Source organism: Macaca fascicularis, chromosome 7 (genome assembly GCF_037993035.2).
Source record: "Macaca fascicularis isolate 582-1 chromosome 7, T2T-MFA8v1.1".
Taxonomy (NCBI): domain Eukaryota; kingdom Metazoa; phylum Chordata; class Mammalia; order Primates; family Cercopithecidae; genus Macaca; species Macaca fascicularis.
In genome coordinates, this window is record NC_088381.1 from 114,781,200 (window position 1) to 114,797,871 (window position 16,672).

Consider the following 16,672-nt stretch of genomic DNA (forward strand, 5'->3'; position numbering starts at 1 on the left):
CCTTCATCTTTAAGAATATTCAGAATATGTTTACATATATTATGCCTTTAGATAAAAAAATTAAACAATCAAACACCATTGATACATTAATTCATTTTATATTTGCAAATAAATATTACTGGGATTATGAGACAGTGTAAAATGGTGATGAATGTTAAAAGACCCTGGTTTTAGTTCTATGCGCATCACGTTTTGGGGCCTTAGTAGGTCTGTTATAAAATCTCTTACTCCGGTTTGCTGATCTTTAGAATGAATATTCTATTATTTATTCTGACTATTTCACAGAACATTTGGGAATATCACATTAAGGTTTTATTAGATAATTTGAAGACAAATCCTATAAGCAATAATATTAAATCTTATAATAAAACAAATGATACAGCAGGAACAATAAAGTCTTTATTCTATACATTCTGATGTACAAATTTTAATGATTTATTGAATCTTTTCTATATATGTACATTTTTATTAGTCTGGTTTCCTATATATTTAGTTTAATTCAACAAATATTAATTGAGCACCTGGTATATGCCAATCTTTGAAATTGCATGACTGGGAACATAAAACTAATAAGAAATAATACCTGCTCTCAAGGAGCTTACAGTCTCCATTAAGGAAATAAGACAAGGACCTAATAGTTATGATATAAAGCAAAGTATTCATAAAAGAGCTGCCAAAATGTGTTATGGAGTTCAAGAAGATTATCAGAATAAAAAGTAGCATTTGACACGAATGTTCAAGAATGAGTAGGACTCCTACCTCAAGATCATAAGCTAGAAGTCACTTAACTCAAGTGGAATAGTAAGATAAAGCTTAAAGAATTTAGAAAGTGTGAATATGTTCAGTGGAGAGTATGCTTTTCAGGAAAATTTCAATGCATAGTAATCTGGCAAGATATATTATAAACATTTAAGAAAAATTGTGGGTACTCACTTAGGAGTTTGTACCTTAGTCAGCATACAATAGGTAGATACTAAGGATCCCTGAGCAGGGGACCAAAATATTTGAGGCTCCACATTCTTGTAAAGGAGTAAAACTATCTTTAGGAGGACAGATTTCACACGGTTGTGATGATGAATCTTGGGTACAAGGGTAATGACATGAGTTAGTATGCTGTTACAATGTCAAGACAGGTTCTGTCTGAATTTCTCTGAAAGCAGAATGAAATTTTAAAAGGGTTAGAGATGACAGAATAAGGAAGCAATATTGATTAAGTTTTGGATACAACATATGGAGGCAAAGATGATTCTATGGGTTTTGAATATACTTGAACATAGTTGACTGGAAAAATGGGAGCATAATAGTGACCAAATTAACCAAGATAGAGAATTCAGAAGAATATCACAATTTAGGAGAAAAAAACGTTTTTTAGTGATGAAGAGGAAACTGGTTTCTGATTTGGACTGTAGCATATATGATTCATCATAAATTTTGAATCTATATAACAAATGTAGTCTGGGAGATTGAAGTCAGTTTGGATATTATCTATTGAGATATAGTTCTTATAATGGGTGGGATGAACATAGATCTATGGAAAATAACCACAGTTGAAGATAAAAGAAGAAATAGGTGGTATGTGAAGCAATAGATACTACTCAAAACAATTAAGAAAAACCAGCAAACATAGTAACACCAACATGTTCTAATTTCAAAATTAAAAAGTGTGATGAACAGTCTAAAATAATTGAAGAGAATGAATCTTTGGGGAAATCTTTGGACTTGGCTTCTAAGGGATCAATAGAGGGGAAATATAGTCATTCATTGTCTTTTAACAAATATTCGAAACCCTCCTATGAATTTTTTTAAGGTAAGCAAAACAAGCATATTTCCTCTGGCTTCCTAGAGCTTACAGTGTAATAAGCTGATAATTAACTGACAATAATAAAACACACAAATATTCATTAAACTTTTGAGGAATGTTCTAAGGGAAAGGGTAAATATAATAGAAAAAAACCTATTTGGCCTAAATAATAAAGAAAGGATTTTCAGAGGTTTGCATGTATAAGCTGAGACCAGGAATGAACTGGACAAAGGAAGAGGGGTTTAGAGCATTAGGAGACAAAACAAAAGCAGACACAACCCTAAGTATGGAGGTGGCACTAGGGAAACTAAAAAAAAAAAAAAAAAAATTTCTGAAGCAACGTGAGTGAAGGTGGTAGGATAATCATTCATTTCTTTATTTAAATCTGATGATAGATTATGAAATATGATATGTCCTGGGGAGTACCAAGTGCCCACCAAACGGGAGATATAAGGCTGGATTGGTGAGAAGAAACCAGGTCATACAGGCTTTATGTCCTACTTTAAGGAATTCATCTTTATTTGGTGAGCAATGGGAAGATTTTAAAAGGCTTTAAGAAGGAGAATGTGTATAGTATTTGCATTTTAAGACAATCACATAAGGTATAACAGAGAATGACTAGAGATGGCAGGATTGGTTGTAAAGGTCTACAAGAAGAAGTTATTGCAATATTCTAGCAAGAGTACATGGTAACCTAGTCTGGGGTAGTGACATTAGACATGACAAGATAGATTTGAAATATATTCAGGAGGCAAAACAAATAGATGTGATGGTTGATTGAATAGAGGGAATGAAGAATGTGGAGGTATCAAGGTTGATTCCCAGTTTTCTGCCTTAAATTTTAGTGACTGTTGCTGCCATTCCAGACAAGGGGAATACTGGAGAAGCATAGGGTATTAATACACCAGTGAAAAACAAAGTTTTGATATTTTTATTCAATAACGGTAATGAAAACCATCAATTTAGCTGCACAATCTTAGTCCCATTTCTGACTGAGAATAAGCATTGGTCCGATGTTTGGCCAAGAGTAGCAGGTTTTTCCATGGAGTTCATCTCTCCATGTATAGCTAATTAGGATGGGGTTTGAATCTACAGCACTGGCCTCATTACCACATGCCCAAATCAACAAAGCTAGCCAGGCCAGTGAGATGAAAAGAAATGCATTCACTGTGATGGCGATTACTTTCATATGCAGTGTACTATTTTCCAGAACAAATAAATACAATTGAGAGACTATAACTGAGATCAACAAATAATTAGTGTACGGGAAAGAAGGGATAAAAGTGGGAAAGCAGTCTTAAGCACATGTCCATTATATTCTAACACAGAAATTCTACATGTTTCTTCTGGCATTTAAACTCGTCATTGTTACCAATCATTAATACACATATTATAGTTTTCATGAACTCACAATCAAGATTTTTTCTTTTCTTCCAACTAATATTCCCAGCCTAAACTTTGAATTAAGTATGCTTCACCAAGTAGAGCATAATTTGGCTTTTCAACCTACTTGATTTCCTCTGCCAATGTGCACCATTAAGTGATATTTGCCTTTGATAATTATCCTGTTTTCTGTATCCCAGCACATCCCTAGGACTTCACTAGGCAGATGTGGTTCTCCTTACTGTATTATACTTCCCTTGTAGAATGCCTAAAGCTTTATTTCCTAGGCCAAATCTAGAAAAGATTCACTTTTGAAAAATAAAAACTCCAAAGAAAACCTTTCCTTGCACTGAACAATTTTCTTCCTTTTCTCTCATCAGGTGTTTTCCTTCCTTTTTTAAGACAACAAAACTAACATATGTTCAATGTAGGGGGAAAAAAAAAAAGGAACCCAGAATAGAAAATGAATAAAAAATGAAACTGCTTCACTATATCTACCAGGCAGGAAGAATCCTAGCAGTTTAGGGTATACATGTTTTTATAAATGTATCAGATGACATATAACTTTATGTATTTTTTAGCTAAACAATATATAGTGGACATATTTATATGTTAATACATATATCCGATGTTAAGTTTGAGCCCATTTTCTTAAACAGATTCTTGCTTCTCTATTCTACAAATAAATCATTGTTCTTTCAATGCAGTATTTTATCTGGATGGTGATGCCAGTAAATTTTGAGATGGGAGGAAACGAGAAAGGGAGTTAAGACAACCAATAAAGGATTGCTCTTGATCCAGGGACCATGGTGAGTAATAAACTTGGTCTTACTGGAGAACTCTGGGTGTCTATAAAACAGGCTCCTCAGAGCTATTCTCTCTCAGGGATGGAAATCTGAGGAGTTGATCCAAGGCTGTGGTGCAGGGTGGGGAAACAGGAGAGTGTCTGGTTGTGGTGGTGGTAAATGTCTGACACTTTTGAATCACAATCATGGATAGGTCCTGGTTCCTGAAAAAATCTCTCATGCAGTCAGCTGTCCTCAGGATGCACTGTGCTATTAAAGCTGGAGTAGATATAAGAGCACACATGCTTTATGTCATGCTCCCTTTCTGATGGGCAATTAGATCGTTTCCATTTCTTTCAACATTATAAACTACCACAATATCCTTGTACATAATTATTTGTATGACTCTGATTTTTTACATGATATAATTCCTATAGTGATATTAAAGGGTACTTCAAAAAATTCAAGGTTATAATCTGTGGGTATGTTTTGGGATAAAGAGAGGCAACTTTCTTCTTCTTAAACGAATGTTTCTATGGAATGTCAGATAATATATAATTAACTTTAAATGTTACCTTCTAAATTTAGATTTAATACTTAAAATATCTAACTTTTGACCACATTTGATAATTTTACATATTTCATCATTGCTATGAAAAAAGCCAGTACTTTGAGCTAAAATAAATGTACCTAACATAATACAAGTCTAAAAATTTGTTTTATTTTCTATTTTAAGATAAGGGCAACATTGATTTGAAAATTACAACGGGAAGAAAATATTTAGTAGTTAAGCCTAGACAAAGCATCCTTAGACTTTACATCAAAAAAACGCAATCCATAAAGGAAAAATAAATAATTTGGACCTTATCAAAACTAAAAACTTTCTCTCTGCAAAATACCATGTGAAAAGGATAAGACAAGGTGCAGGCAGGGAGAAAATATCTGAACAACACATTTCTGGCAAATGACTTTGATGTTGAATATAAAAAGAGCTCTCAAAACTAAACAATTTAAAAATGCAATTATAAAACAAACAAAGGACATGGTTAGACATTTCACAGAAGAGGATATTCAGATGGCAAATGAAAAGATGTTCAACTTTATTAGCCTTTAGGAAAATGCAAACTAAAATTGCAATGAGATATTACTATACACCTATCAGAATAGTTAAAACAAAAACAAAACAGTGACAATAACATATGTTGGTGAGAATGTACAGAAATTTGATCACTCATACATCGTTGGCAGAAATGCAAAATGATATACTTACTCTGGAAAGCAATTTGGCAGTTTCTTATACAACTAAACATGCAACTACTATGTTGCATGCCATTATAGTCCTGGACATTTATCTCAGAGTAATGGAAATCTAAGTTCACACAAAAATGTGTACATGAATGTTCATAGCAGCTTTATTTATAATAGCCCTGCACTGGAAACAATCCAGATGTCCTTCAATGGGTAAATGGTTACACAAAATGTAGTACGTGCATACTACACAATATTACTCAGCAATAAAAAGGCACAATCTATTGATACATACCACAACTTGGATAAATCTCCAGGAAATTAGGCTGAAAAAAGCAACTCCCCAATATTTACGTAGTGTATGATACATTTATGTAACATTCTTGAATTGACAAAACTGTAGAAATGGAGAACAGATTAATTGTTGCCAGTGGTATAGAATTGGCTGGCTGAAGGGAGATGTATTGTCAAAAGGCAACACTAAAGCAATCCTTGTGGTGGTTGAACTGTTGTGTATTGACTGTGGTGATGGATAATGAACCTACGGATGTGTTTAAAATACACAGAATTAAATACACACTTACACGCAAGCACAAATAAACCTGGGGAACAAGATTAGTGGATTGTATCAATGTCAATGTGTTTGTGATATTGTACTACAGTTTTAAAAGTTATCATTGGGGGAAAATGGGTAAAGTGTATATGAAACCTCTGTGTTATCTCTTACAACTGCATGTAAATCTATGTCAAAATAAAAGGTTAAATTTTTACAAATTAGCAACATTTCTGTCTATAATATATGTACATATATAAATATTAATGATTAACTTTTGAAGAATGCCAAACTTGTGCTTATTCACTAATACGTGTCTAATTTTTCTAACTTTTACATTCTAAAATAAGCATGATTATTCAAAAGTCATTTATATTAGAAAGTAATACCAGAGAACTTACTTCATTTGAGGGCTAATATAATTTATGTCAGTTACATAACAATATGAAAACATTTGCATCATTAAAATGTCGTGGAAAATTCTTCCTTGTCTATCCTCAAGATAAAACAAGGTTAAAAAAAGGGTTATTCATGAACAAAAATTTAAAACTATTTAGAAGATAGATTACTGCATTAAGCCATTATTTTGGGAAAAAAATCCAAAATGGTTTCTTTGCTAAATATTACACCTGATATGCATTACCTCATTTAATCATCATGGCATTATGAGATGGGTATTATTATTGCTGTGCCTTTTTTTACATGTGAGTAAACACTTATGTAGCACTTCTTATTTACCAGTAATGTTCTAAGTGTTTTACATATATTAGCTCATAAATTAGACAACATACTACCCCCTTTTACACCTGAAGGAATGGAGGGAAATTGTATAAGGAAGAATACAGGCAGTCTGGCTCCAGACTGTTCTACGATGTGTCCAAAGACACTAAGTAACAGATAATTTAAACCATCTACATAAAGTCACACAGCTACTAATGGTGAAATCTGGATTTGAATGTATGTTCTTTCCACTACACCAATGTTTACCAAATTCTGATTTTTTGATCATATACATCAGAATTATTTAAGCAGCTTGTTTAAAACCTAGGCCCTCTCCCTTCCTGCATCTCTATTGACTCTAAACTTCTAGTGCCAAAACCTTGGAATCTGAATTGTCAACAACCATCCTAGGAGGTTTTGATTAACATTAAAGTCCCAATCTGGCTGCATTCTAATACACAAAGCAGGTTTTCTATGAGGCTCGAATGAAGTATCTGGAATAATTATAAATGATACCATATTTTATCAATTTTAATGTTATTTATTTATTTATTTATTTGAGAAGGAGTTTTTGCTCTGTTGCCCAGGCTGGAGTGCAATGGTACAATCTCAGCTTACTGCAACCTCCACCTCCTGGGTTCAAGCGATTCTCCTGCCTCAGCCTTCTAAGTAGCTGGGACTACAGGTGCCTGCCACTACATCCAGCCAATTTTTGTATTTTTAGTAGAGACGGGGTTTCACCATATTGGCCAGGTTGGTCTTGAACTCCTGACCTCAGGTGATCCACCCATCTCGACCTCCCAAAGATCTAGGATTACAGGCGTGAGCTGCCGCGCCCGGCCAGTTAATGTTTAATTTTTAAGAACACTTTAACATCTCTGAAATAGGACTAACTGGTAAAACTGGTGGTTCCCGTAATCACAATAAAAACAGATTTTTTTTTCTTCTTCATGCTACGTAAAATAATGTTGCTTTAGATGTGTTAATGTATGCAGGTTCACTGGATATTAAAATACAAGAGACATTGCTTATTAAGCACTGTTTTTGTTTGTTTGTTTGTTTGTTTTTCGCTCCGGGGTCACACATGAAAGGGTGCCCTTCTACATGCCGTAAGAGTCAGAGTTCTGGAAAAAAAAAAATCTTAAGTCTTCCATCATATGTAGAATCACATATACTGTGTGTAAGTTACTAACCCATGAACAGATAAAACAATGAGTTTCAGAACACTTTGAAAATGATAAATCGTTATGTAAATGCTGTGTGTGTATGAGTGTAAGTGTAAGCATGGGCTTGAAGTCAGATTATTAGAGAAAGTAGAAATAACTTGATGATGCTCATTTCCAAACTTGGCACATGCGCATTGTAACAGACATCATGATTTTCAATATTCTTCTTTTTCTTTCTCTAATAATAGGAAGCATATCAATAAAGAGTGCTCTTTATTGCTTGCTATGCTCTAGGAAATTATTTAAGTGCTTTTCACAGATTATCTTATTTGAGCCTCCCATGAATCCTGTGAGATACCATATTATTACTCTTGCTATTATCCCTATTTTACAGGAGAAAAAAGCTGAGTTGTAGGAACATTAAATAAGTTGATTAAAATTACTTAATGAGAAAGCGCTAAAGTAAAAGTGTGAGCAGAAGCACTCTGAGACAGGAACTTGCTTGTTGAAATACGTCTTAAAGTAAAATTTACTCTAAACTAACCTACATAATGCGACTTCACATAATACAGTAAGGAGAAAGTGGACAGAGAAGTCAAGTTTTAAATAGTCACTGAAAAGGAAAGAAGAGAAAGCAAGAAGATCATGCGGTAAAATATTTGCAAATGTGTTTATTGCAACTCCTTTTCAAACTTACTTGAATACTTTATTTTCACTTTCTAGATTCTGTCTCTACCAAATGTATTTGATTACAAAATTTTCCTTTTGTCTCTCTTGTACTGATGTGAGCACTCATTTAACTAACTTCATTTTAAACTACATTATCCATACCTATTCATATTTTCCCATCTCTGTGACTTCATTGTCTGTGATTCTGTTCTATAAACTCTACAACTCTGTTCTTTGATCCGCTGCATATATCTGACAGGTGGACATTCTTCTCATTCTGTCTACATTTTCTGCATTGGGTATGCGATCTGAACCTACTCTCAGGAAAATTATGAAATGAATGTAGTCTTTCAAGTCCTATACATCTTCTTTTAGCATGCTTCTCCTTCTTTTTCCTAGTCCTTCCTGGTAAGTTTTCTCAGTCTATTATTCTAGTTATTGGAAGATTTTGATCTGATAAAATGTGCCCCATATTATTAGGAACTAATATCTTTGTCTTATGAAAGTATTTGTAGTTTAAAAGAAGACTAAATGGAAAAAAGTAACGCTAAGGATGAAGGAATGGATAACTGAGTGAGAAATTGCAGAATAATTGCATCATATTCTGTAGTGGGGGGATTGATTCAGAATGGGTACCCTTCTAGCATGCCCAGATACGACTGTATTGGAAAAGCCTTTTGGATACATTCGAAATCTCAGTCTTGTACAAGATACTATCAAAATCTGAAAAAAGAAAGATGTATGTTTCTTTCATTAAAAATTCCAAACAGACATTGTATTACTTATTTTTCATTTACTTAATAATTATTATTTGGCTGCCATATATTAGCACCATACAATCCTTATATTTTGGACTCATCAACCTGTTAAATTGTGTTAGTTTTGAAAATTTAAAAATGTAATTCAAGGCCGGGTGCGGTGGCTCAAGCCTGTAATCCCAGCACTTTGGGAGGCCGAGACGGGTGGATCACGAGGCCAGGAGATCGAGACCATCCTGGCTAACACGGTGAAACCCCGTCTCTACTAAAAAATACAAAAAACTAGCCGGGCGAGGTGGCGGGCGCCTGTAGTCCCAGCTACTCGGGAGGCTGAGGCAGGAGAATGGCGTAAACCCGGGAGGCGGAGCTTGCAGTGAGCTGAGATCCGGCCACTGCACTCCAGCCTGGGCAACAGAGCGAGACTCTGTCTCAAAAAAAAAAAAAAAAAAAAATGTAATTCAAGGCAGAAACAAGTTAAAATAATAAAAATTAATAGTCCTCTCTATTCAAGGCTGTTTCCAATTTTGAAAAATAATTTGTTTCTTATTATTTTGTTCCATTCATAAGATCTAGTTTCTGCTGCATGAACTATTATCCCAAAATAGTCTTAATTTAAAAATTTTGTTTTACAATTCAAATTATCATACAACTCTGAAAAATATTTGCATGTCTGAGTATACTACACTTCAAGTTTAGATCCCAAGAAATATATACTGCAACGAACACTAGAAAGGAGCTAAGACTTTGAATTTAGTTGGAGCTTATATGATCCTACTCATGTAAAATGAAGCATAATATTCTATAATTAATACATTTTAGTTATAGAGATTCCCTAAAGTATTATTTTCATGTATAATTATGATATCTAACACAAAATATACAGAATTCATCTAATTTTCCTTAGTTTAAATATACAATGATTTTCTTTGCAGAAACATTGACATTTGCTCTTTTATTAAGAAATACGATTGTTTTCTGTAAAAGTAAGAAGTGCTAGTAAATTATGTTGCAAATGGTTAAACTGTTTCTTCAGCTGGCTTCTAATTTTTTCTCAATATACAGGAGATCTCTTCTGTCTATGAAATTACATTGATCTCATTAGTGAAAGATGAAGTTGCTGCTTATTTTTAAGTTAAATGAAAAAATTCTGGTCTAAATATGACTCTAAATCATAAATTATTTCAATAATCATTAATTCAGTAGTCTCCATAGAACCCTGACTTACAATTTACCTAGGTTCAATAGAGACTACTGAAGATGTGAATGACACATCCTTGCGATGGAAGAGGTTACAGTTTCATTGGGGAAGCAAGTATGTAGACAACTAAAGACTACCAGGAATACAAATATAGGTAAGATCCTTAATTCAACTAAAAAAGCATATGAAAAATAAACAGTAATTAACGCACAGTTAGAAAGCAGTTGGGGGGTTGACTTTTGAACACTGTCAATGAGTCTGTTAATGTTAATTGTACCTGCATTTCCAAAATTTGTTAGATTTATTTAGATATGTAATACCAAAAATAAAGATAAAATTAAGCTAAAATGTTAGTAGGGAAACAATGATACGCAAGTTAATTTTTAGAATTCTCTTTATGCTTTGGTTCATTCAATCATTGTCAAGCAACATTATTTGTTTCTCCCAGAAAACTCACATTTAGCCTAGTGTCCCCATGAAATATGTGATTAAAACTATCTTCCTGAATAACATTAGCACCATTAAACCACAATTATTTCACCTATCATACAGAAGCCCAGAGTTACTAAACTGAGTTATAATTCTTAAATCACATTAATTCAGGAAGATTTTAGTGCCTGCTTGTTTAACACAATCTTATAAATGATCCCTTAGAAAGGATGTAAAAATCCACACATATCTTAATGGGCTAATTATGCTCACTGCAGTGTTGAGTCTATAAAAGCTTTTCAAAAGTGAGAGAAATGATGGCATTTTTATCTTAAATTGCAAACATAATTGCTCTTCTAAATATCTTTTTGTTTCTAACTTAAGTGCTATTGACAGTAGAAATTTCCCCAAAACACTAATAGAGTATTTAACATAATTTCATTTATTGAAAAAAAAATCCAAGGGAAAATAACATACAGCTATCTGAAACTATTTAGCAGGAGGAAAATATCAAAACGAAAATGAAATTAAATCTAAACTTTGAGATTTGAAATGAAACTAATATTCAATATAAATTTAATACAATGTATATTTGATTAAACTTACACATTTAAATATATTGATGAAACTCAAGAAATAAAAATGACATCCTGGAAACCCAGGACAACAATTAAGAGCCATACAAAAACAAACTGAAACTAACAAGCTAATCCCTATTTTATAGAATTTCCCATTGTTTTATTGAAAAATAAGAATACATTTTAGCTCAACTCATGGAAAATTAGTACAATTGAAACTAAATTCAATCAGTTGTAAATATTTCCTCGAGAAAACTATTTCAGTTTCTACCCAGTGTTTAACCTCTGCCCTACTCAACATTTTGAATTCCAGTTCCCTAATTTCAGTATGTTCAATGTACGTTCAGGGTAGTGATATCAGCACTCTTAATTTATTAAGCTTTAAATTAATATGTTAATAAAGTCATCCATATACAAATATATGGAATATTTCTCCCTCTCTAAGCCTCGCTTATTTTTCTAAGCAGACATGAACATATGGATTGATTCAGAACTGACATAGTTCACATAAAGATTTCAAGTCTTTAGTCTTTCTTTTTCTGTGTAATAACAACATACATGTTTACTGATAAATATTATGCATATTCGGCAAAGAACGTTTTATATTAGATTTGAAAAAAATTCCAATCATTCTGTGGTAGCTTTTCTCCTACATAGAAGTAGAAAATGCCAGACATTGCTTTTTAAAAATAAGCACTAAGAAAACTGATAAACTGATTAGTCACAAAGGGAACATTATAGGAAAGGAAATAGCTTGGGAGTGAACCCTATGATTTTATTGTTTTCACAGAAAATGCAATAACTCCTCATTGACATCAACTACCCAGTTGCAAGAAGAGTGTACCTTCTGCTTTGGTGAGACACAGATGAAGCAATTAGTAAAAAGTAGTCATCAACCAAGAAGCAAATTAATTTGGGGTAAAATTTTTCCAGTTTAAATGTCTGTTGATTGGCCCTGATCTTTGAAAGGCACATTAAAAAAAAAAAAAAAGTATTGTGGTAAATAATATGCATTCACAAGAATACTTGGAAATCAGTCTATAAAAATCAGATTATTCCATCACCATCTTTCAAATCACTAATCAGAGCAAAGAAAAATCGATCATGAAAAACAACACAGTCAGGTTCATACAGTCTTTATAACTAAATGAATTAATTGTTCTTCGAGTTACACATTTTATTGACATATGTTTATTATAAAGTTTTTAAAATAAAAATGCATGTTTGGTGAAAAGTTAATACAGTTGTAATTTGTATTTCATCATATTTTAAAATACAAAAGAATGGAATTGTTTTTACTCTATTACATGATGTAACTGACTAGCTGGGTTGTAATTCTCAATGTTATAATTATCATAATTCATTGCCATGCCGAAGTCAATTCTGCGTTATGTGTGAAATGAAATTCCTCTTTAGTTTAGCCTATTGCATGACATTGTGGTGCACCATGCATCTTTCAAATCTCTTTAAGAAAAATTAATGACAGGCCAAACTTGTGACAAAGTACTGTGAATAACATTGAAGGAAGAAACATTTTAAACAGGGGTATATTATGATTTGTGGTGGAATTAAAAAACACGTAGCAGGAAAAAGAAAAAAAAAAGAGTGAACCTAGGTATATATATAATGTACTTAAAGAGAGGACTCAGATTTTTTAAATGGTCAAAATAAAAATTACATTATTTTTAAATACTGCATAGTCAGTGAGCATTTGATGTAAACCTTACAAATATGGTTGGGTGTTTTTTTTTTTCACTTTAGGGTTTGTTGAAAAGTAGTAACATTAGGCATTGTTTGGCACTTCTGGCAATGTTAGTGACTTCAGTGAATTTCATTATATCTATGATGCATTTCACATATCACTACAAAGAAATGCTGCCAATTGCAGTTAAAATGGGCCCAATTGCAGAGATGTTAATATGGAGAGAGACAAGCATTCTTGAACCCATGAAATAGAATAATACTCCAAATTAAAATTGGGATCAATTACTGGCAATAAGAGATTACATGGTATATTCTTTCTTCCAGAACATTAAAAACTCCATTGCCTGGTGCCTCTCTATAAAAGAACAAAAAATATTGGCATCAATTACACTTTAAATATGTTATCAAAATGGAAAAGGAAAAATATGTTGGTGAGTCCAGTTCATAATAAATACAAAAAGTATTAGGAAAAGGAAGGCAGTTGCTAAATGGGTGTTTTAAAAGTTTCATTATTTTTACTAACATTAAAGAAGAGGTTACTTAACAAAATTTACATTTCACTTGTTCCAGTCTTTTAAAAATTCTGCATTTTATCCATGTACTTTCAATTAAAGCAACTGAACATATGATCTGTAGTGAAAAATGTTGATTCAAATTGTTTGTTGGTTTACGTGAATGATCCAGAACCCATTTGAGATATACATTTTATTACCATCTCAATAAGCCTGATTGCTTTGCACTTCTTCTGATTGCCCCTTTGTTCTTCACATTCATCTGCAATTTTTAAAAAATTTAATCAAAATTAATTTGTGAAGTACCAGCCAGTTCTCATCAACTTCTGAAGCATTGTGTATTCTTACTGTTTGAGATGGTAGGAAAGATTTTAGTATTTTATAAATGCTTAGTAGGAGGATTGAAACTTTTTCTTACAGTAGTTTCTTTGTGCAGGATTACTTAGGATAATAGGACATTTGATTGTTTACTGGAAAAGGACACATGTATATTCAAATATTCTGAAAATAGTCTTTTTTTATTTAATTCTTATTTTTTTGCAAAAGCCTCACTCAAATCAATTTAAAGATCAAGGGAGGGAGAGGCAATGAGTTGAGTCTCCTTTTAGATCTCAAACATTTTCATTGCTACTATCATGAATGAGAGTACAGAAAATCAATTAAAAAGGGTGATCTACTGATAAGAGATAGTGGAGAAAAGGGGCTAGTTGCCACAAAATGGAAGTCAAGATGAAGAGAAATTTTGTAAAAAGTAAAAGAAATGCCCCAGATATCGTGTACTTGAATCTCTTTGGTCTGATAAAGTGTTTAGGTTACTGTGAAACTCTGAAAAAATTTTAATATGCCTAATTCATTCAAATAAGTTATGAAACTCATTTGTTTATTATGTTTAATTTAAAGGGCTTGGTTCAGATCAATTCCATCATTACCTAAATATTCAAACTGGTCCCCTTTTGAACTGACTGAAAATAGACATTAAATTCCAGGTTCATATATATTTCATATTTAACTTTCAAAGGTTTAACTGCTTTTTGCATGTATTACAAATATAGGAGAGTGCATCAGGGAGTTCCTATTAAAATTTCTTTCTGCAGACATTAAGGTATGTGGAACACTGAAGATTTATCCCATGGTAACCAATAAATTGTATAACTAATTTCATTTTAGTGATAAGTGAATATTTCTCAACAAACACACATACTGCTTGTCATACCTTACCTGGAAAGAGGCTTTATTGAACATAAGCTGTAAAATTATATTTTAAGTTGAATTACTGAATTTGCACAAACATTTCTACAGAATTGTTTTAAAAAATCAAGCTTTGTCGTTTTCCACTACATTTTGTTGTGCTTTTTATATTAATACTCGCAAATGTTATAATTTAATACTTATATTCCAATTACTTGCATAAGCAGGTTTTTTTAAATCCTGGGGTGTTGAGAGAACATATAATAATAATATTCTTCTTAGACAAAAGTCTTTTTAAATGAAGTTAAAAGCTGAGATAATTTAAGGAAAAGGATCTTCAAATTTTCATAACCAACAGGTTTAAGTGAAATTTACAATGCATTGGAAAACTGGCTGGTTAAAGATATGATTTGTCCTCAGGTAGCTCAAAATCATTTTTACAGGTTTTTGTTTTTTTGTAAAAGTGTTTTTTAATCTTGGTAAAATAATAAAATAATATTTCACAATTTGCACAGAGTCTGACTAAAGGGCAGAGGCATATTACCCTCAGAGTTTAGAATAAAGCCAGATTTTTCAGGCCCAGTTCCACTGTAGAGTTAGTATGCACTGCAATCCCAAACATTTTCTTGTTCCCTCTAAAGCTAGGGCCAATTTCATTTCAAATGGAGGTTAGAGTAAAAAAAAATCACTTTTGTGTTCTACCACTTTCTGCACTAAGTATTCTTAATAACCTTTTGCTCTGGTTGACCCATTTAATAACCTGGAAGAAAAACAGTGTTGCTCCATGTCTGGTCTCAATGGAAGTAATTTTCTAATGGACAATAAGCCGAAAGGCCATGGCTGTCTAGGAGGTTAAACAACAAATATCTTGTCTGCATGGGCTTACGCAGCAGCTTCGGTCCTTTCTTCTTCAGAAGCGGCTTTGTTGTCTTGCCTGTAATTTGCACATTTAGGCTCTGTAGTTTGTTTATAAAATAGTTTTACACAAACCACTCTTAGCAGTGCAAGCTTCTGAGTTGAAAATTATTCAGGCTTGTTTCATTGAAGGCACTTGGTTTCCATGGCAATTTATAAAAGATGGTGGTTTGGTTTCTTCATTGGAACAGATGACGTAGTTTGGGTGTTCAAGTGGCCGCAAGCAAACTCCGATAAGCCTGTGTAATATGTAAGCCCAGGTTTACCATCCTGGATAGTAGTGCATGCAAAAAGAGACAGCATACAGTTATCTAGCTTAGCCATGGGAGAAAAATAATAATAATAAATGTGGGATGGGGGTAAGGTGGGGAGAAACATGAATGCTTTAAATAATTCTGAGTTCGGGTTATTTTCAAGGAAGGGTAACAGCCAAAGGTAAAAGGGCCTACATTTATTTAATTCTCTATGAAAACCTTCTCGAAAGGAAAATAAATGCCAGCTCTTCACGTACCCTGTTTACAGTGAGGTTTTTGTTGGCAGGCCATTAGGTTTCCATGGTAACAAGCAAACTATTCATTTGAAACAAAACCAGCCATGACTTTGTGCTTTGACAAGGATTTCTATAGCTCTTTTTTTTTTTCTTTTTTTCGTTTTTTTTTTTTTTTTTCCAGAGTTCAACCAGATGACGCTGTAATCTTTTTTAGCCACAAAAGCACCTGAAGGTCTCTTCTCTACTCAGGTCAAGAATATCTTTTATGTTTAGTTTGGAATAAGTTATACTTCCATGATGTCTTTTTATCCCCAGTGCTTAAAAAAATTTGTTTTTATTATTTTGTTTTTGAGTCAGTAGTCAGTGGAGGAATCTTTGGTAGTTTGTTTGTTCAATGTCCATTTACAAAGACTCTTTCTTCATGCCAGTGCCTGGTGAATCTTTTATAGCCTCTGCCAGGATAAGGTCACCTTCGAGGACTTAAGATAGAGATGAGGACGATAATGGGAAAAAGCCATATATGAACCAAAATCCCAACAGCACCATCAACGGAATCTAAAGATAAGGAAAATAAA

General features: G+C 32.9%; 1 protein-coding gene across 7 annotated transcripts in view; it reads right to left on the minus strand.

The window, feature by feature from the left end:
* Positions 1–382: 382 nt before the first annotated feature.
* Positions 383–16,672, minus strand: part of MDGA2 (MAM domain containing glycosylphosphatidylinositol anchor 2) — an 841,756-nt gene continuing 825,466 nt past the window's right edge. For 5 of the 7 annotated variants that reach the window (XM_073997338.1, XM_073997339.1, XM_045397536.3 and 2 more), the window contains one exon: positions 383–16,652. In XM_073997338.1, coding sequence (XP_073853439.1) covers positions 16,564–16,652 — 89 coding nt within the window. In that variant the 3' untranslated portion in view covers positions 383–16,563. The remainder of the gene's footprint in view (positions 16,653–16,672) is intronic. The other 2 variants (XR_006699884.3, XR_010588464.2) reach the window with 2 other exon arrangements.